The 22143-nt window shown below is 37.1% G+C and overlaps 1 protein-coding gene across 1 annotated transcript in view; it reads right to left on the reverse strand.

The window, feature by feature from the left end:
- WDR75 (WD repeat domain 75) overlaps positions 1-21820 on the reverse strand; it is a 27199-nt gene extending 5379 nt beyond the window's left edge. The window contains exons 1-16 of the mRNA XM_006878940.1: positions 21735-21820; positions 18912-19041; positions 17502-17567; positions 16205-16295; positions 15313-15437; positions 14612-14682; positions 13434-13553; positions 12483-12571; positions 9369-9527; positions 7524-7583; positions 7312-7427; positions 5848-6023; positions 3593-3750; positions 2317-2497; positions 1317-1411; positions 6-95 (exon numbers count right to left, since the gene is read on the reverse strand). Of these exons, the coding sequence (XP_006879002.1) occupies positions 6-95; positions 1317-1411; positions 2317-2497; positions 3593-3750; positions 5848-6023; positions 7312-7427; positions 7524-7583; positions 9369-9527; positions 12483-12571; positions 13434-13553; positions 14612-14682; positions 15313-15437; positions 16205-16295; positions 17502-17567; positions 18912-19041; positions 21735-21820 (1813 nt within the window). The remainder of the gene's footprint in view (positions 1-5; positions 96-1316; positions 1412-2316; positions 2498-3592; positions 3751-5847; positions 6024-7311; positions 7428-7523; positions 7584-9368; positions 9528-12482; positions 12572-13433; positions 13554-14611; positions 14683-15312; positions 15438-16204; positions 16296-17501; positions 17568-18911; positions 19042-21734) is intronic.
- Between the last annotated feature and the right edge of the window lie 323 nt (positions 21821-22143).

The following is a 22143-nucleotide window of genomic DNA, read 5'->3' on the forward strand; positions in this document are numbered from 1 at the left end:
GTCTGAACCCACTGAAGACCAAGAGACAGCGGCAATGTTCTCTGAATTCGGATCAGGCTCCATGACTCTAACATCCAGTTTTGTACTCCATTCCACTAGAGGGAAAAAGTGATTTACTTTTGAGGAAAGTATACAACTTTTGTGATTATAGCAACTTTTTGCTACATCCTATTCCTCATACACCCATTGCTTAACATTTAGATAATGTGGAACATCTACTTGCAATCATAAGAAGCCATCAGTGGTGCAGTGATTAAGTGCTCAGCTGTCATTCACTGCCATTAATTCTAGGAAAAAGGATTTTTCACTTCCAATTAACACATGTTGCTGTTGTTGTGTACTGCTGAGACAGATCCAACCCGGCAGGATTTCAGAGGCAGTTAACTGCATGGGAGGAGACTGCCCATCCTCCTCCCATGGAGCAGCTGATGGATTTGAACTGCGTGCCTTTGGGATTGCAGTGCAGATTCTGGCCACTAGGCTACCAGTGCTCCCTAACTAACACAAGTTGTTGACTGCTATAGAGTTGAGCACGACTCATAGCGACCCTATGAACAAAATACCTGAAATCTGTTCTATAATTATCATTGTTTCCCAAAGTTCATAGCGTCTCCAGAGGCATGTTGTTTAGGAAGTGGATGCTACTCCTGCTTCCAAACCGGTGATAATCATTGGACACATAGAACACATAGAACACATTTATATTACCCGTGGGAGGCTGTACTAAAGTGAGTGGTAGGAAAAAGAAAAATAAAGCAGAGTAGCAATATTCCTTCTACACACTACAAAATGATTATTTCAATGACAAACTCTTTGGTGTTATTACACTGCTGATACACATGATAAAATGTTGCCAGAGTCACTATACAGAACACACACACAAAATTTTCATAAATATCCATTACTGTACAACTACCTTGTCTTCCAAATATACTCAAATGAATGAAATGCAGTTAGTTCACCTTTGTTACACATACTTTAAGCTGTCGGGAGTATTGCAGGTAATACGCACAACAAGCTCACAGAAGCACTTCCCAAATTATTATTACTATTTTACATCCAAGTAGCAACCAATAGTCAACTATGTGACTTGAGAGAAAATGGCAGGCATCAACAATTAAAAATTTGGAAGTAGAGATCTAATCTTCCACATTTTGGTAGTATAATGTGTCATGTGAGAAATTACTTATTTTCTTGGTGGAGACATGAAGATACAGGATCCAGATATCCCAAAATCCCAAAGCTTAAGAGCAATTTCCTATATGTTTTGCCAAGTCATGTTAGAGGGGGATAAAAAAAAGACAAAAAATCCTTACGTGTACAACTGAGCAGATTCCAACAGCAAAGGAGGTCGTTTTCTGTAGCACCAAGAAGATACTTAGAGCACATCAGTCGCCCAAAGCAAAGGTGCCTAGTGTAAAGAACGAAGTTTAGGATTATAGACTATTACAGTGTAGATTTTTAGACAGACATGCTTTTGTTTACAACCATCCTGTAGGAAAAAAATGATTAAAGAGTAAAGAAGGGAAAAGTTACATGATTAAGAAAACAGAATTGATAATCAATTCTCTTTTCTAATATGTTGAGAACTACACTAATCATCACTTAAATAAAAAAATGTAATAAAACAATGAATGGGACATAAAACACAATGTGAATGAAGAATAGTGTGAAACATAATGTATATGAACTCTCTAAGCAAATCAATACAAAATAAACTGTATACCAGAGATGAAGGTCACTTGAAAAAAATCCTACTTTATGCTTATTTATCGAAAAATTTGCGACTTGAACTCTAAAGAAAATTTTATACAGTGAATTCAGAATCAGTCATCTGAGAATTATAAAACAATTTCATTAGCCATTTGCCTGAAGTCAATTAGAATTGAACCCAAATGTCCAGTTATTTGTGAAAAATGGAAGGTCATGCTGCTATTTTCTGTCCTTTACAGGACATAACACAGTTTTTATGAGAAGACACAGATGTCAGCATTATTTGATCTACTGAGGCTTACATATAATTTTTTTTGTATTAGGCACCATTTACTATAAAGCATTCACACCCATAAAAGAATTTATTACAGAGAAAGGAAATCTGGGGGTCTACAATGAAACATTAACCTCTCATTTTAGAGATGAGTAAATCACAACGAATGGTTAACGTGGCCAGAAATGTCACCTTCTAGCACTCTGGCTCTAGGTTTACCTCACTAACCTACAACCACCTTTGAAAGAAGAATAAATTATTACTCAAGTTTATGTAGAAAGACATTAATTAAAAAAAAATACTGCTAAGTCCCCAAATTATTTACTTACCTTATTTTCCCAGCTCGTTGGCAAAATGTACACTTTAGCTCCCATGTCTCTGAATCCCATATTGTGACTATTTCCTCAAAACTAATTGCAAGTAAAGAGCCGTCTTCCGAGAAACAACAGTTAGTTGCTTGGTATTTGTGGTAACTACCAACAAAGTCACAGGTCCAGCCAACAGCCTTTTCTGTGAAAATATAAACCAAAAAGTTCAGAAATGGTAGAATAGAAAATAAGATCAGAAACACATAAAACTAAACCACAAAGATGTATTTTATAAAACTTCCTTAAGTTATTAATATTTGAGAAAGCAAAACTGATGGACTTATCATCAATGTTCTGAAGACCTTCGTCTCCCCCTGGTGGAACAGTGAAATGATTATGGGAAAAAGCCCTCTTTGACAAGATATGGCTGGGTCCTATGAATTGTAGTCAACAATATGGTACCTAACAACACCACCAACTACCACATATTAGGATCATTAATACATCAGTACAATGAAAAGATATATATTTGAGGGGAGGATGTTAAAAAAAGTCAACTCTTAAATCTTTTAAAACGAGACAATATCCTATAGAGTTACAACAATGTAGAAAATGTCCTTCTAAGACAGAATTTTTGAATGAGATAAAAACAAATAAATCCATTCAGACTGCTAGAACAAACGGGTTTGTCCTGGAGAGTGTGAAGCCAGAATGTTCCCTAGAGTCAAGGATTCTGAAGCTTCGTCTGACATACTTTGGGCATGTAAGGAGAGACTGGTCCTTGGAGAGGGACATCATGTTTGGGAGAGTGGAGGAATGGTGCAGCAGAGGAAGACCCTCGATGAGATGGGTCGATTCTGTGAGTGGAGTGGTGGGAATGAATGTGTTTGAGACAGCGAGGTTGGCACAGGATAGAACGGCATTTAGGGCTCTTGTACATAGGGTCGCTATGAGTCGCAAGTGACTCAATGGCACCTAACAACAACATCCATTCTGAAAACAGGGAACCATTTACACTGTCTCTGAAAACCCGCTAGGACTTCTGGGGTTGCTTCTGACTTGGGACACAACAATATAACATAGTTAAATAAAAGAGCTCTGGTTGCACAGTGTGTTAAGTGCTGTGTGCCAGCAGCTAACAGGTCAGCAGAGTGGAATCCATCAGCTGTTTCCACGGGAGAAAGATGTACTACACCTTCCTGTAAGGCTTTACCATCTTAGGAGTCAGAAGAGAGTGGCTCTGAGTTGGAATCAACCTGGCAACAGTGGGTTTTTCTGTTATAGTTCAGTAACTTACTATATATATCAGAGTCATCTGTTAATATCCACACTTTGAAGTAGCCATCTTTACTAGTTGTGACTAAGGCAGGGTTTTCCGATTTTCCTGCATTGCAGAAACAGAGAGCTGTGATGTGGTCGTCATGTGGCATGCTGACTTTTGTGTTGAGAACAAACCTAGTAGAGAAAAAAAAGTACAAATTTATTCTATTAGCACCAGGAATAACAAATAATTGAGTGTCTACTATCTATAATGGTCAGAGACCACAGAGATCTAATGCATTCTCTACGGCCCTATGAGGCTTAAAAACCCTGCAGAGCTTGTTTCTGGCTTGAAGACACTGAAGAAGATATGATGCATGTTAGCACTGTTTTTATTCTTAAAAGGTGCTATGGCAGGACAGTGCACTGATGTAGAAAAAAAGCAGAGCTGGGAGTCAGACTGCTTAGGTTCAAATCCTTGATCCTCTACTTTTAATAAGGATGACCTTGGACAATCAATCTTTCTGGGGCAGGCTCCTCACCTGTAAAATGTAGCTAGCTGTGCTTATCTTACAGTGTTCTTGTAAAGATGACTAAGACAGTGTGTAAGCACTAGGCCCCAGAGGTGAGAGGGAAGGGACGGTAAATCACTAACTAAAGGGCAGACATATATTAACTTGGGTGAAGGGGAAGGTTAGCAAAAAAATGATCAAGGCAAAGACACGAGGAGCTCAAGGCAACAAAAGTAAATGATATAGTCAAGTATAAAAAACGAGAAATAATAATCTGTAAGTGGTTACACTGAAACTCAAGCTGAACAAGAATGGAAAAGAGGATGAGACAATATTCATGAACACAATTAGAAGTCTGGCAGAGGATATTTCTACATATGCATTTACACATGCTATAAATATATTGATGAATACAGAAAAGCACACAGAGAAGACGGGTATTCTCCCAAGCTATTTACAGCCTATGAAAACCTGGTGGACAGTCAGCTATGAGTCTGTTGTGACTTAAGGGTATGTAACAGCAATAACAACAGAAAAACATACAGGGGGAAAATTTCTTAGCTATATCTTCTGAGTTCTTGGGTCTGGAGGTTCAGGACCTCATGTAGTACAACACAATTGAAAACCAAAATGTTCTATACCCTACACTGGTGAGTAGTCACTGGGGTCCTAAAAACTAGAGTAGTTATCTACAGTAAAACTACTGGCATCTCTCCATCTAGAGCAAAAAAGAGTGAAAAGAAATTAAAGGCACACCAAAACAGTCCAAAGGACAAGCTATTCAAATCTCAGTCTTCAAATCCTCAAGACTAGAAAGTGACCAGATACCACTACTGACTACTCTGTCAGGAAATGACACTACAAAGTCTTGGATAGAGAGAAAAATGTGGAACAAAACACAAAAAGACCAGTTCTGCGCCGATAGAGACCAGTAGAACAAACCCCTGAGACTATGGATGGGCTTGACCTACCCTTCAGGCCTAGAATGGAATTCACCACCACAGTTTAACTTTCAGCCAAACAGCCAAGACTTTAAGGTGACCAATACTACAATAGGGAGGAACGCACAACCATTTGAGAGGAAAAGGTCAGCCAGCATTTGCCAAAGACAAGGCTCAGGAGGCAGGCAGGGTTAGGAAAGCAGGAGGCAAGAAAATGTAACAGAGAAGTGGATGAGGCTACCGTGTAAAGGCTGCATTCAAAGACACAAAATAAAAGGAGCACAAACTATTGAATGGAAAACAAATTTGCTCTGAAAACTTTCACCGAATATCTATATGAACTGTTGAATAGAAAACTGATCTGCTGGGCATAACTTCATCCAACTCACGAAAAAAGTGAATAAAAAGACTACATCTAATTTTGGCATATAGCAAGAACCAGATAAATGGTTACATAGTCACAGCAAAAGAACTGGTTTTCTTGCTAATCATAAAGGGCAAAAATTTCTGCCTGCCTACACACTACTGCTTTTATTATGAAAACATGGTACTGAAGAGTAAGGGAATTAGGACATTTCCTTCTAACCTGAGATTTGTCTGGAATTATGACCCTACAGGCATTCCCTTCAATGTGAATAGGTTGACACAATGGCCGAGAGGGTACAGACACCTTTTCAGAACATTAGATGAATTTACCAGAAGAATAACACTTCTCTATACTCCTCTAAATCTTACTTATCAATCAGAATGAAATATGTGAAAAGCTGACAAATGAAACCACAAAAAAAGGCAAATACCTTACATTCAGAAATTAAAAACAGTTATATAGCTAACATTACCCTTGTGTCTTCTTATTATATGACCACAGTTTCATATGCAATTCAAGCTCTGTTGCCTTTTCTTGGCGTTCTTCCACTGTTGCAAGCCAGTTGCCATTGAGGCTAAATGCAGCCTTTGTTAGCTCAATTTGGATCAAATGGTTCTCATTGATGTATTCTTGCTGTATAATATCTAACTAAAGGTGAAAACAAATAAAAGAACCAAAATGTTTATTAACTTAAACATACATAAATATGATAGCATTCAAAAGAACTCACTTCTGTTGATATTGAAATGACTCATAGTGGATCCTCCACTGGGTTTCTGGGGCTGTAAACTGCATGGGAAGATTGCCTTTGGGTTATTAGTGCAACTTCCTACAGATGACTCTAGAACTAGAATCTGTCATATTTTCAGGTAAAGATAAAAACTGACAGTTGGTCACAATAGCAAAATCTCATTAAAAAGGGAGCATATTATAATTGTTTGTTAATGACTATTTTTTGATGACCATGAATATTAACACTGACAATGACACATTTGGAAGCTCTAGTGGCCTAATGAGTAAGGAGCTGAGCTGTGACCTAGAGGCACATGGTTCAAAAACACCAGCTGCTCTTTGTGAGATATACATAGTATCTCCTCCTACTGCAATTTACAGCTTCTGAAAACCTGCTGTTGGTTCTGACTTGATAGCACGTAACAATAACATGACACATTTATAAAATATAACAAAACATACATAATGTTTTACTCATTTCTGAGAACAAAGAGCTTCACATAAAATATCAAAACAACTGGAAATACAAAATTAGCAACAAGGGGATAAGAAAGAATAACTATATTAACAAGTGAAAAAAAGATAATAAGCACTCTTGTTAAGTCAGGCAGTAATTTTATTTATGGTTGTTTCTTTTACTTTGTTTCCCTGATTATTTACTAAACATATACTAAGTGCCTATTAATTTCTGGCAATGAACTAGATGTAAATGTACAAAGACCAAGAAAACCTTCCTGCTTTAAGCGATTTTTAAAATAATGGAAAGAGATAAAGTGTTAAAGTTGCTATGACAGAAATCTGTAAATGGTATTGTGAGATAGAAAGGAGGAAATGGGATTCTTTATTTATCAAGATTTTAAGTGTTCCTCTTTAACCTATGCTCAAAAGTCTATTTTCATTACGTGCTAACACTTTTTCACCATAGAGAGGTATGTACTATGAAACCATACATTCTTATACCCTTATTTATGTGACTCAAAGGCAGACAGGTGTGTGTTAGCCAACTGCAGTCTGAATCATATAAGGCTGAGATGCCTTACAGTAAATATAAGACTGATGATGATGGCTTATGTACAGACTTAATCTGCAATCTTGTCCTCGTAAAGGTAAACAACTGAACCACACATAATACTGACGGTTCTCAAATAAACAAAGATCACTTGACTCCACTAGTTTAAAGTTAGTAAATGGATCAAAATCTTACATTATACAGCTGCTTATCACTCTGGAGAGAATAAAACTGCAGGTGGCCAGGTTTTCCATTCAAAACCAAAGCTCTAGTTCTTGGATCAATCATCAAACCAGTAAGGATATTCCTGTCTGCAAAAGATTTAACAGCAGTTAAAATCAGAGAATTCACTTATTTGAAAAAAAAAAAAAAGTACATGATTCTAAACCCACTGGGTTCTGTAATACCTTTCACTAGGCCTTGGATCACTGCAGAGGCCTCAAGGTTTCGGTGAATGACTATTATCTCTGTGGGAAAAGAAAATTAAGAATAAATAAATCAGAACCTCAGTATGAAAAAAATCACTTGAATTTACATCATTCTAAAATGTTGTTGTTGTTATGTGCCATTGAGTCGCCTGCGACTCAAAATTCAGTAAGCAGAATTAACTTCGAAAGTAAAAAAAAATTAGAACTATAATTTGCAATTTGTTGGGTAGGATGGAGATCTTAAATTTTATCAGTTGTTCCTCTGAATATATTTTAGTGTTAATTCAGACACTATATCCTCTAAAAAAGAGAGGATTAGATATTTTACTTTGAGACAACTGGTATCATTCATGACTGTACTTTCATGCTCTTTTTGAATGGAAAGGAGGCACCAGGCAATGGGATTTACAAAGCAGGCCTGGTCTAGGCTGAATAGATAAGAACTTCTGAGAAAACAATACAGATTCCATTTCTGTTAGAACTCACAAGACTGCCTCATATTAACAGATGATATATATGTATCTTAAAATATTTTTTAAATCTCTTAATTAGTAAAGCAATAATATTCATTTTAAAACTGTGTCTTCAATTCCCCACATCATCCTGGATTTTAAAATTCCAAATGGCACAGCAACAGCTACATGAATTTATTTAGTTCTACATTTCTCATAAAAACAATCCTGAGACGTTGAATTCTGGTTGCATGTGGGGACCCAGAAGGTAAGAGAAGAAAAAAAAAGTTTGCTCATTAAATCTTTATCACTCTTAATTAGTTGTTGCTGCCATTGTTATGTGCCATTATATGTACAATAGCTCTGAACACTGTCCTATTCTGAGCCAGTCTGTCTCTGAAACACCTTCCTACACTACCCCAGTTACTGTGTCAATCCATCTGGGGTCTTCCTCTTCTGGGATGTCCTCCTCTAAAGACTGGTCCCTCTTGGCCAAAGGATGTGAGATGGAGGCAAATCCTTGCCTCCAAGGAGCAGCCTGGTTTTACCCTCTCCAGAACAGATCTGTTTCTTTCTTTCTTTTGGCAGTCCATGGTATGTTCAATAGTCTTCTTCCGTACAACTCAAAGGCATCAATTTTCCTTCTATCACCCTTATTGTCCAGCTCTCTTATGCATAACAAATAATAACCATGGCTTGGAGCATGTGCACCTTAGTCTCCATAATGACATCATTGCTCCTCAGTACTCTGGAGAGGTATTTGACAGTGGACATGGCAGTACAATTCATCTTTTGATTTCCTGGCTACTGGTACCAAGAGTACTGATGGTGAAGCCAAGCAAGCTGAAGTTTTTAACAATCTCCATCCCTCTCTACCTATCATAATGCTGCCAATTGGCTTAGTGGTAAAATTTTTGTTTTCTTGAGGCTGAACTTCAATCCATATTGAAGGCTGTAGTCGTTGACCTTCTGCAGCAAATGCTTCAGGTTCTCTTCAGTTTTAGGAAGCAAGGTTGTATCATCTCATAGCTCAGATTGTTGATGAGTCTTCCTCCAATTCTGATGCCACTTTCCACCTCATAAAGTCCAGCCTCTCAAATGATCTGTTCCGCATACAGATTAAAAAGGTATGGAGAGAGGATGTACACCTTTTCTGATTTTGAACCATGCAGTGTTTCCTTGCTCTGTTCTAGCAACTGCCTCCTGGTCCAAGTATATAGGTTTTACATAAGCACAATTAAGTTTTCTGGGGTTTTATTTTTCATTTCCTATAGATACTAATTATACAGAAAATATAAAAGTTATACAAAGGACTACTCAAATACTTCATCCTCATGCCCACAAACATCAATAAAATAAAAAAAAGTCTTACTATTGTCAGAATGAGAAGTACAGAACAAATCCCCTGCAGGTGAGGCTGAAATATGTTCAATTGTTGCTCCCAAACGGGGTAGAAACTCTTTATTCTTCTCTGTTATATCTCGCCATTCCACCAGTACAGACTCACGCCCACCGCTCAGCAAACTGTTGCCTTCTCATACATCAAAACGAATTAGAAGGACAATGTTTTAGAGGAAAAAAAAACAGAGAAAGAAAAATTAATCAACACATTATTTTCAAATATGTTCAAGAAATACATTATTTGGGAAAAACCAAAAATTTGTCTCAGATCTTTTAATCTAGTCTTAAGAAATTTAATGTGTATGGAATAAATCTTACAAAGATAATTATATAAAACCTCACCTTACCTTTTTATGAGACAGAATAAATATACATAAACCTTTAAAGTGAAAGCTTGGAAAGAACCATCATCACATCAACATCAAAGAAAAGGATGACATGACAAAATCTCAGACATTAAAGGAAGAGAATTATAATAATTGAGAATATTTAATAATGAGTTAAGAAATATTCACATTTACACGTACCTAATTAATTATAAGCTTACAATATAGACAAAAATGGATCAAACTAAAGGGAGAAGTAGAAAAATTCACAATGATTTTAACAAGTATTAAACTTTTCAAGATGCTTAACTTATAAAGATCTAGAAGATGTGATTACCACAAGTAATCAAAAAACTAGTTTTATACATTCAAACGCTGAACTCCGGAGAATGCCCATTTTTCTCACGCTTATATGCTGGGCTACTTAAAGCAGTTCTCAGATTATTTTAAAAAACTCATACATTTAGTATGTACGCCAATCATAGTAAAATAAGCTAGGAATCATTCTCCCTAATAAAAGATAACCAAAATAGAAAACAAAAATCATTAGTCAACAAAATAAGAAAAGATAACTCTGATAAAAAAAATTCTTGACAAGCCTTCCAAGCTCAAAGAAAAGAAGGAAATCAACCAAAAATATGTGGTGTCAGAAACCTTGAAAACTGACTTTTCTATCCATTTCATTAGCCTGCATTGGGGGAATGGTTTCCAACTTAACTATGGACAATAGAAATGCATGTGAGGAGGAGGAACTGAAGGGGGGGGGCAAGGAATAAGCAAACAAATGAGCAAGAGGAAAAGAAGTAAATCATGTGAAATTAGATAAAATACACATGGAAAATGCTCGCTCTTCCCTTTTATAAAAATCTAGAAGACTGAAGAATTGGGTTTTTTCTTCCTTTATTGTTTGGAAGAATTTATTAGTGAAATTCATGGGTCTATTTCTGCTGTTGAACTCATAATTACTCAGTGAAAAAAAATGAAGCCTGACTGTATCCTACATCAACCTCACAGACTTGACCATACTCTACGCCATGGCCGCATGATGTCACTGTGTCAACCAATCTCACCGGAGATAGTTTAAGTAAAGAATTGGAAGAAAAAAGAAAAAAAAAGACCGAATAAGAGATTTTATTTACATTTTGCTATTTTTCTTTTTGGATCTGTTCTGTTAAGTCATGATTTTTCAGAAATTTATCTGTCATATAAATTGCCTTTTTGAGAACATGTTCAAGCATTATTTCTTATTTCCTTTTTTATGCTGTGGTTCCTATCCTAATTACATCAAGGACTAATTTTACTTCTACTGTAATTATAACTTTCTCTGATTTGTTGCTGTTACCAACAATCTTGTCTACTGTCTCATTCTATTTAGGAGTAAGTTTTCTGCAGTGGCATCTTTTAGGATAGGAAAATCAAAGACTGGAAAGAAGGGTGGAACAATGGACCAAAGACACTGTGTAGAACACCTATATGTGTACATAGGACAGCCTATAGTTTATCATCAAAAGCAATTTTTCTATTCCTAATTCCAATATGTAATGATTTATATTCCTGTTGTACTAATTTTTAAGTATGTTATACTGGGTATCATTTTCATACACGTCATTGTTTCATAAACACAACGTATAGTCAGGCTAAAGATGGTTCTTATTTCCAAGTAGTAGTAAGTAAAATCGACCTAGCACTGTAAATCTAGAACACCATCTTACGTTTGTCCTAGTAGTCTCTGAGAAAACCTATGGAAAGAAAAATAGCTTTTTCCTGTCTTCTCACTTAGATCTGACACATAATCTTCTCTAGTATCTAACTTACTTTTCTCAGGAGCAGCCACAATATGGTGATATAATTTTCACCAAATGAGTGAGGGTGTGATAAGAGATAGAGATAATAAAAGACAAATGGCTTCTTTTGTTTAAGACAACTCTGTTTCCAAAGATGTATGTTCAATCATTATAGCCAGCTTAAATGGAATAAAGGTCTGAATTAGTTTAAAATTTACAGTGTCAAGGACAAAATCAAACAATGAGTGCAAAGCACTAGTAGAGTCCTTTCCACTTGATAAGGTTTTAGCTCCAGTTAATAATAAGTGTCTACTACCCAGGGATGATGTGTGCTTATGATTCATTTGGTCTATTCAATCACAAGTCTTCTTCACTATAAATATGTTGTTGTTATGTGTCGAGTCGCTTGCGACTCATAGTAACCTTATGTACAACAGCTCTAAACTCTGCTCTGTCCTGTGCCAACCTCATCGACACGCTTCTCCCGACTGCCCCAGTCACTGAATCAATCCACCTCTCAGAGGGCCTTCCCCTCCTGCGCCGGTCGTCCACCCTCCCAAGCACGATGTCCTTCTCCAAGGACCGATCCCTCCTTACAACATGACCAAAGTATGTCAGACGAAGCCTCAGAATCCTTGCCTCCAAGGAGCAGCCCGGTTTAAACCTCTCCAGGATGACTCTATTTGTTTTCTTAGCAGTCCATGGTACCCCTCAGCACTCTTCTCCAACACCAAAGCTCAAAGGCATCAATTCTCCTTCTATCCTCCCTGGTCATTGTCCAGCTCTCTGACGCATAACAAGTGATTGCAAAGACCATGGCCTATACCAGACTCACCATAGGCTCCAGAACATACCGTTGCTCTTGAGTACTTTAGAGAGGTCCCTAACAGTAGATTTTCCCATCGTAATATGTCTTTAAATTTCACTATAAATATAGTGAATGAAAATACCTGGTTTAAGTTTGCACTTACTTACCTGTTACTGAAAAAGCCAAATCCATAACCAAATCATGATGCCAATGTAAACAAGTATATGTGTATTTCTTATCATCATGAAAATTCCTCCTAGTGGACAAATAAAAAATTTTTAATTAGATTTATGGAGTGTCAAACACCAACATAAACTGTAATACCATGTCTTACTGGTTTTAATACTCAAATTGTAAATTTTCTATTTCTAATCTGAGACATTTTTACCTCCTAGGTTTACTACTAGTCAGATATTTACCAACGTTTTTAATGAAGGCTGACAAAACCAAGTCCTTTACACTAAAATGACTCTAGGCAACATATGGTCTTTCATTCCTCTAATGCTAAAGTTTTGAACTATGTCCCTTCAAAAACACCTGTGGTAAATCCTATCCTCTTTGCATGTGGTTATAATCCCATCTGGGAATGGGTCACCTGTGATACTAATGAGACAGGATAAGTGAGGAGTATGTGTATGCTTGTGGGACAGAGAATGACTTTCCCTGGAGGCAGAATCTTGAATTTGTATCTCCAGTCCCCTAAACTGTGAGATCCACCACTTCTTCTGCAGAGAAAGATGGGCCATCTTCTCCTGTGTGATTTCCAGTCTATGAAACGCACTGGAGATTCAGCTCCGAGTTGGTTCTAACTAGACAGCAAGGAGCCTGATTTTTTTTTTTTTAAAACTGTTAGAAAATAAATTTTGTGAAAACTAGTCTTTTGTGTTATTTCTGTTATACAGTAACACTAGATATAATTAATATACTACATAATGTAAAAAATTCTAAATTAGAGAAATGAAGAATACAGTAACACAAATGAAGGATGCCAGCAAAGCCTATTTCCAACAGCAGTTCTTTAGTACATTCTTTTACTGGATTCAGAGATAGCTCTGATCTGCAAGATTAATGTAAAACAGCATAAAAACTATCACCACAATCTTTATTAATCAACTGACCAGAGACGAATTTTGCCATCCATGTGACCAGTGGCTATGCAGTCTTCTCTTGGGTGGCATGCTACACACGTGAATTCATTCTTAGAATTCTTCTTATTTTTTGATGATGATAAAGTAAACCTAAGAGGAGAAAAAGCTCTTTTGTTATCTATCAAAGGCTCTCAGAAGGGTGATACAGCTCAGTAAAACAAAGTTTTCATTTTTATCAATGAGAAGGCTCTCAGATTTCATGGAGTAGAAATGCAGGACCTTTTTTTAAAAAAAAAAAAAAAGAAAGAAAATCCTGATAAAGAACCAATTATTTTGTTTTGTAGATATGTTTTAATAAACAAATATAAATGCTATAAAGCTAAATTTCTACCATTATAACTAGTGTAGAGACTACTGATGATGAAGGAAGATAGTGCTTTTTAACAGCTTGTTGGGATAGGTAGTCTCTGATCTAATTTCCCACAGAAGTATACTTTTATCATGAAGTATGAACAAGCCTAAAAAACTGTATCGGAAACAACTGGCTAACATGGCTAGAAGGGCAAATCCAAAGAGATGATCCACTTATTATTATAATATCTAGGTTATTTTTTATTTTCAAGCTGAGTATTTGATAGTCTTTTAGCTCTGATGAACTCGGGATCCTTACTAACACTGAAAAAAACCAAAACTAAACAAAAACCCCACAAATGTCAATGGTGGCAGGATAACAGGGAAGACGGCACAATGCCACTTGAAGAGTGACTATAAAAGCTTACTAACAGTCTCTATGCGATCTTATAAATTTTTACAACTCTACTAGGTAGCTATTAACTTTAAAACTAATTTCAAATGCACTAAATTTTACTCATGTTAAATGGGTATCTGAAGGCCTGTGTTAATTCTTCTATCCACAAAATAGAAATCAGAATTATATAGAGAAAGGCTTTCCAAAGTACATTCAATTTTGATGCTAAGTGTGCACACAGGTACAAGAGGATTTTGGTGGCAAAATGTTCCCAAGCTGTCTGTGACTAATAATTTTCTCACTTCTATCTACTGCAGATAAAAAATAATCAACTCCCTACGTGCTGAGAGATCTAATTACTTGTAACATGCAACTAGAAACCGTTTTGGATTGAAGTGTGGAACAAAATTCTATCAAACTCTTAAATAATTATATAAAGCAACAAAAAAGTAACTCTTACCTTGATGTTGTTTTCTTTTTGAAAAAATAAACAGACAAGTAGAAGTCCCGTACTGCTGCCACATACTGTCCCTAGTATTTAAAAGAGATACGGTTAACATTCCCAAAACTTGATTTAATACCTTGTTAGCTATAATTAATTTATATGGCTTCCTGGCCACCTGACTTGAAGAGATCCATCTATGTTCCCATTCCAAAATGTGGAAATTATCAAATAATATCATTATATCATTATTACAATATATAAGTAAAATTTTGGTGAAGATTATTAAAAAATGGCTAGAACAGTACAAAGAGAACTACTAAAAATTCAAGCTGGATTTAGAAGAGGCCAGGGTATGAAGGATATCACTGCTGATGCCAGACAGATCGTGGCTGAAAATAGAGAATACCAGAAGGATGACTATGTGTTTTATTGATTGTATAAAGGCATCTGACTATGTGAATCACAATAAAATATGGGTAATACAGAGGAGAATGGGAATTCTAGAACTTAACTGCAATAGGTTAGAATACTTGTAATTAGAGACGGTTCTAGAAAATCTATACCAAAAATAATATAAAGCAACAATAAAAACTTTTTGGTTACTAATAAAAGTATAATAAATTATGGTGAAACAAATAAATAAAATGCTCAGAGAATAGAGTGCAAGAAAGAGAATTTATACACAAAAAGAGAGTACCAATATAACAAAAATTTACCTCATTTCCAAAAGCAATGCACTTGGGTGACTGGTTTATATAATCCAAAATAAAGGATACCTCCTTAGCTTCTATTTCTTGACCTGATGATTTGGGCAGCTTCACTGAAACCAGCTGAAAAACATCTAGCCAAAGAGAACAATATTAACATTAACCTTCTTTAGAGAAAGTGAAAAAAGTACATATATTCATACTCTTACATGAGTAAGACCAAGTTAATTCTAATTTATACAAGAAAGTGGCCCAAAGATAAATTCGTTTCTTGAATATATATACTTAAGCAGAAATTTATTTGTTAAAGCTATATTCATATCTTATCAATATATCGTAAGCAACTTGTGTGATTCATTTGACATTCTGAAGCACTAAGCAGTTATTAAAATGAAGAATGAACAGGAATATTAGCAAATCCAAAGAAAGCAGTAAACTACTTGAGACAACATTAAGAAATGCTACTCAAAACATTTTCAGACAAATTCCTTTTACTGTTAACATGTTCTTTTCTTTACCCTTTAAAAACATTTTTCCCTAAAGGGAAGTAACTATTTCATCATGTTACTTCAACCTCCTTGACTTTCTAATGAATATAAAATTCTACACTACACTGATATATACTTTGCTGTCCTATCTGTCTTTCTCATGTCCTCCAAACTAACGATGCCTTAAATGGTCTCCCTCATATCAACATTTACACATTCAAGTTTTGAATTTTCATTTTTTTTCCTCTCAACTTGGTCTTTACTCAATATTTCCCACTGTAATTAATGACATCATCATTTGAGTAATCTTTGCATTTTCTCAAATCCTACATCACATCAACTGGTTGCTGGCTGTACCTTCAAAATATATCTACTCAGTGACAAACAGAAAGAGTAGGTGAATTATACTGTACCTGGGCTTTCTTTACTTATTGTAACGAAGACAGACTCTTCAGCATGGCTACCAGTAAAAAGGGCATGAAGTTTATGCCCAACTGTGTAAGTCTGAAAGACAAAAAGCCATTACCTCATTTAGTGACTGTTTCCCCTAACTAAAGAATTACTTCCCTGCAGGCAGCTATTCTTGTTTTGCTCGCTGGTATAACCCCTTGTAAGGTGGCCTGCTGGCACAATGGATTATGTGTTAGCATGCTAAGCAAAAGATTGGTGGTCTGACTCTAGCAGCCAATCTGACAAAGAAACAGGCAGCCATTTCCAAAGATTTACAGCCTTGAAAACCTGACAGTGGGACACCATGAGTTAGCATCAACTCAATGGCAGTGGGTTTGTCATCCCCGACTTCAGAATAGTATACGGTCTATAAGAGACAACAGATATTTACTGAGTGAGCTTTCAGAGTTAGTACATACTTCTCTATCTGGTTTTTAATGGGTGTATAGAACTTCACTGAATGAATGTGTTACAATTTAACCAGTCCCCTACCAACTGACATCAGGTTTATATTTTTTTTTTTTTTTTTTTTTTAGGTTTATATTTTTTAAAAACATTTTTCCCCCTACTATGAACAATGTTGTAGAGATTACATTATTTGTGCTATTGTTTTAGTGAAATTCTTATAAGTGATATTGCTGGAGCAAACAGGGGGTGAAGTGGATATTCATTTTAAATTTAATCTCAATGAATGTATATATAGAGATGTATTAAATTACCAGATTTTTTTCAACTTGCAATTTAACTAGTCTGACATTTACTTTTTTTTAATTAAGCATTTTTTCATGTTTACTGGCTATTTGCAATTTTTTTTCTGTGAACTATACACTTAAACCCTATGCTAATATTTTCACTGCATTAGCAAGTTTTTTTAAAAATTGATTTTTTTATAATACGCTTAACACCCTCTATAAATATCCTCTTTTACTGTTATCAATTGCCTTTTTCTGTTTAGATGTTTAAATTCTTTTTCTGGTATTTGATTTTCTCCACTTGCAAAGAAAGAACAAACACAGAAGACTAGATATAGACAGAATAATCTGTTATTAAACTACATAGATATTTCATTTCACTTGGAAGCAGGAATGGTATCCAATTCCTAAATAACATGCCTCTGGAAACTATGAACTTTCACAAATGTCAACAGTTGTAGAGGGGCTTCAGGCCTTTTGTTCACAGGGTCACTATGATTCACTTGATTTGAAGGCAATCAACAACATTTCATTTCACATAGGGAAAATGGAAGATCAACGAACGTACCTTTATCAAAATACCATCTATGTAGTCCCATAGCTTAATTGTACCATCCAAGGAACAAGAATACAACTAAAAGGACAAAAATAGTAAAAAATTTATTAATGAAATAGAAATCTAAGTGATAAACTTAATGCTAATGCAGAAGATAATGTTTGTTAATTAATTTAATGCTAGCCTCAAAAACAAATGACATCATCACAATCCTCTGGAGAAAGGACACTCAATAAATTTAAGTCTTTAAAAGTTTCTATCTTTAAGGAAATAGTAGGAAACTGAGTTGTGTAAAACACATTCAAATTTCTGTTCGTTCTCTCATAGTTCACTTCCCTCCTACTAGTGGAAATACTTCCACCTCTATGAGCACTGAAGTATTTCTCAGAGTATCTGGAAAAGAGTATTTTTAAAAATCCATATTCTTTTCCATAAATTTCAATTTTAATATACGATGCTTCTGTTTATGGGGGTTTTATCAGTCTTTTAAAAGACAATAAAGATAAAAGGATGCTTAATTCCTGCAAAAGAGTTAGCTGAGTTTAAATCGAGTTAGGTGATTATCAAGAGTAATGCCATTTTAGAAGGAAAAGCTAAATGTCACTTTATGTCCTACTCCCTCCGAGATATTGCAAGAGAAGCCTCTTAAGCAGTAACTTCTAGGCTGGTTGCAACTAGTCCAGAAATATGGGACTCGGTAAAAAAATTAGAGCAAGTGCAATAAATGTCGAGGTAACTTTTTTTTTTGGTGGCTTTGCTAAGATTTAAGAACAGATTCCATTTCATTACTCTTGAATTCTGACAAGTAAGGGTTTCTTTGCGGAAAGGAATGGGGAAGATATGGATAAAACTAGACGGCCAAGTTTGTCCTGATTCACTAATTACAGATCCACCAACTGAAAAGGCATTTCTCCTTGTCCAGACACTGGTCTCAAGATTAGGTAATATCCGCATTTACCCTAGACAGTATTATCTCCAATAAGAGAGATCTACCATGTTAATGAGCCAGCCAACTTTTCCTAAATGCATTCCAGGTAATAAGGCACTCTAATGAAACCAAAGAATTCAGAGATGAAGTAAGTTTGAGCAACAGCAAATTCTATCCACCATTTCTGGATAGTCACAATATATGTGAAGGGATCAGGAGAGTTCCACAATTAACAATCGATAGAATAATTTGAAAGCCCTAATTTTAGAAACTCATACAGCTAATTATCTTTTCTTTCAAGAAAACACTAGTATATTATGGAATAAATGGGTCACAGAATGTATTATAGGTGGTGTGGTTGCATGCTATGACCTTATTTTAGTAACAAAACAACAAAAAAAAGTTAATATATTCTGACTCAGAAATGAACTCTGTTATTTCCCTGCTCACAACTTGAAAAGTTTACCAAACAAGTTCAGCTCAAAGTTTGACACCTGTAGATGGTTGTTGGGGTTGAGCTGGATTCCAGTCACCAATTGGCTGTGTCCATGCAGTATATGCACACATTCTTCCGTAACTGTGCTGTATACTTTAACAAAATCTCCAGAAACACAGAAGATGTATCTAGAAAGGAGAGGGGGAAAATGCATTTCACATATAGTATAATCACTTTCTCCATGGTAAACATAAAAGCATGCAACAGAGATTTGTTTTTGTTAGATGACGTAGAGTTGGCTTCGACTCATCGCGACCCTATGAACAAAATATCTGAACCCTGTTCTAATGCTGTGCCATCCTCACAAACAAGAGCCCAGTGCAGCAGTCACCGTGTCAATCCCCCTGGTTCGGAGTCTACCTCTCTTTTGCCCACCCTCCACCCTTCCCAGCATCACATCCTTCTCCAAGGTATAGCCCTTCCTAGAAACACACCCGAAGTGTGAGGCAAAGACTCATCATTCTTGCCTCCAAAGAACACTCTGGCTGCACCCTCTCCAAGACATAACTGTTCATTCCCTCGGTCATCCATGGCATGTTCAGTGCTCTTCTTCAACACTACAGCTCAAAGGCATCAATTCTTTTTTTGTCATCCTTAGTCACTGTCCAGCTCTCAGATGCAAAGCAAAAAACTCAGAAAGACCATGGCCTGACGCAGATGCACCTTAGTCCTCAAATTGACATCACTACTCCTCAATAACTTGGAAATGTCCCTAAATATAGATTTCCCCAGTAAAATGTGTCTCCTTATTTCCTGACTACTGCTACCAAGGATGTTAATTGTGGATCCAAGCAAGAGGAAACTTCTGACACTCACCACCAATCATGATGCTGCCTACTCGTCCAGTGGCAAGAATCTATTTTCTTGATACTGAGATGAAATCCATATTGAAGGCTGCAATCCTTGATTTTCTGCAACAAATGCTTCAAGTCCTCCTCACTTTTAGCAAACAAGGTTGTATCATCTTAAGAACTGTGTGTGCTTAACTGTGAGCTGTTCCTGGCTATGAGTATATTTACAGCTGATTCCCACAGCAAATTAATGAAGGCAGTATATCTTTGACTTGTTCTATGGGCACAGACTGTACAGTTATCCTGCAAAAACAGTCAAATTAACCACATTTTCTGCTTATTAAATGAATGCAGACACTATGCTATATGTTCACTTATTATAAACCACTATTCTTCAGCGGGTCTGTTTAGAACATTATCTTCCAGGTTCCTAATTGGCTTTTTTTTTTTTTTTACTGAGAACATCAGTTAACAAATTAAAGCTAAGTCACAGGATCTGCTTGGGTTGTGACGATACTTTGCCTAGCTTCTGAGATGTAGGTCTGCATTTGTGTTCTCACCACTGGACCAATTGGTAGCATCAGGATGGATGGCGAAGAGATTGAGATTGTTCACAGCTTCAGTTTGCTAGGCTTCACAGTCAACACTCTTGGCACCAGCAGCCAGGAAATCAAAAAATGTATTGCGATGGGAAAGTCGGCTGTTAGGGACCTCTCTAAAGTACTCAAGAGCAATGGTGTCTCTTTGGAGACAAAGGTGTGCCTGGCCATGGTCTTTGCAATCACTTGTTATGCATCAGAGAGCTGGACAATGACTAGGGAGGACAGGAGAATTGACGCCCTTGAGCTGTGGTGCTGGAGAAGAGTATTGAATGTACCATGGATTGCCAAGAAAACAAATAGATTCATCCTGGAGAGGGTTAAACCAGGCTACTCCTTGGAGGCAAGGATTCTGGAGCTTCGTCTGACATACTTTGGACATATTGTAAGGAGAGACAGGTCCTTGGAGAGGGACATCATGCCTTGGGAGGGTGGAGGGACAGCGCAGGACGGGAAGACCCTCTATGAGGTGGATTGATTTAGTGACTGGGGTAATCGGGATGGGTGTGTCAGAGGCAATGCGATTGGCACAGGATAGAGCAGGGTTTAAGGCTGTTGTACATAGGGTCGCTATGAGTCACAAACAACTCGAAGGCACATAACAACAACAAACAACAAATACCGTATTATCTCCATTTTACATACAATGAGAGGATTAAGACAACTGAAGCATCTTCATTTTACAGACAACTGAAACAATGATAAACCTATCAATGATAAGTTAACACTGATTAAGAAATGCGTTTCAAACTCAGGCAATAGTTAAGTCTAACATCAGTTTTCACACAGAGCACCAAAAAGGTTGCCAAAGGGCCTTATTATTAAATGAGCATTCATTCACTGTCATCGAGTCATACTGACTTTTAAGGAATACTTCTTTGGATTTCCAGGGCTGTTAACTGCAGGAGAGGAGACTGCCTATCATTTACTCACAAAGCAGCTGGTGGATTCTAACTGCCGGTCACGACTCTTAGGTCAGTAGTGCCAACACCCAACTACACTACCAGGGATGTCTTGAAAGAGATTCTTCATTTCCAGGGTGCAAAATGGGCAAGGCAGAATCTTTATAAGGGTTCGTTAATACCAAGATTCTACACGAAACAGTAAAGATACTCCAATAACACCACGCCTGGACCACTAACACGTGGGAGCACCCCAACACACCTCCATCCACCTGCGGACCCTGACCTGCAGGGGGAGATGCACCCGAACCTTAAGTGCCTCAGGGCTCCTCTCACAGCGCCTCGGTGTGGCCCGGGGTCCCCCGCGCGAGCCCCGGGGTCCTCCGCGCGAGCTCCAGGGTCCCCCGCTCCCGTGCCCCGTCCAAAGCGCTCCGATCTGCAGGCTGCAGAGTTCCCACGCGCCCCTGACAGTTCTCTCCCCACCGGATCTGAGATCTGCGACCCTCAACCCGCCAACCCGGTCACATACTTAGAATCCGCAGAAAACACCGCTCTCCTAAAGTTCAACTCGCTGCCGCCACAGCGAACCACGCGGATACTCTCCTCCTCTTCCATCTTGGCAGCCGGCGCAGGCTCCTCTGCTCGCTGGCTCCGCCCTGAACTTCCTCTGTAGAGCCGCAGAGATCTTATCGGGCTACCGGGCTTCTCTAGGCCTGAAACTCTATGGTTTCCGGCGCCGCTGCCGCCATCTTTTGTTTGGGCAAGGCCAAGTAGGGCGTATGTAAAGGTAAATTTAAATTTTGGAGAAAAAGATACTATGAATTCATATCAGCTACTTCGAAACTATTATTTAATATGAGTGCATTTCTTTAGGTTTGTTAGTCTGACTTTCTAGCTTTTCTGACTTGTAGCCCTCCTGTTATAGGCTTGGCCTTTCA

This window comes from Elephantulus edwardii, unplaced genomic scaffold (assembly GCF_000299155.1).
Source record: "Elephantulus edwardii isolate Elephantulus edwardi_28Jun2011 unplaced genomic scaffold, EleEdw1.0 scaffold00001, whole genome shotgun sequence".
Classification (NCBI taxonomy): Eukaryota; Metazoa; Chordata; class Mammalia; order Macroscelidea; family Macroscelididae; genus Elephantulus; species Elephantulus edwardii.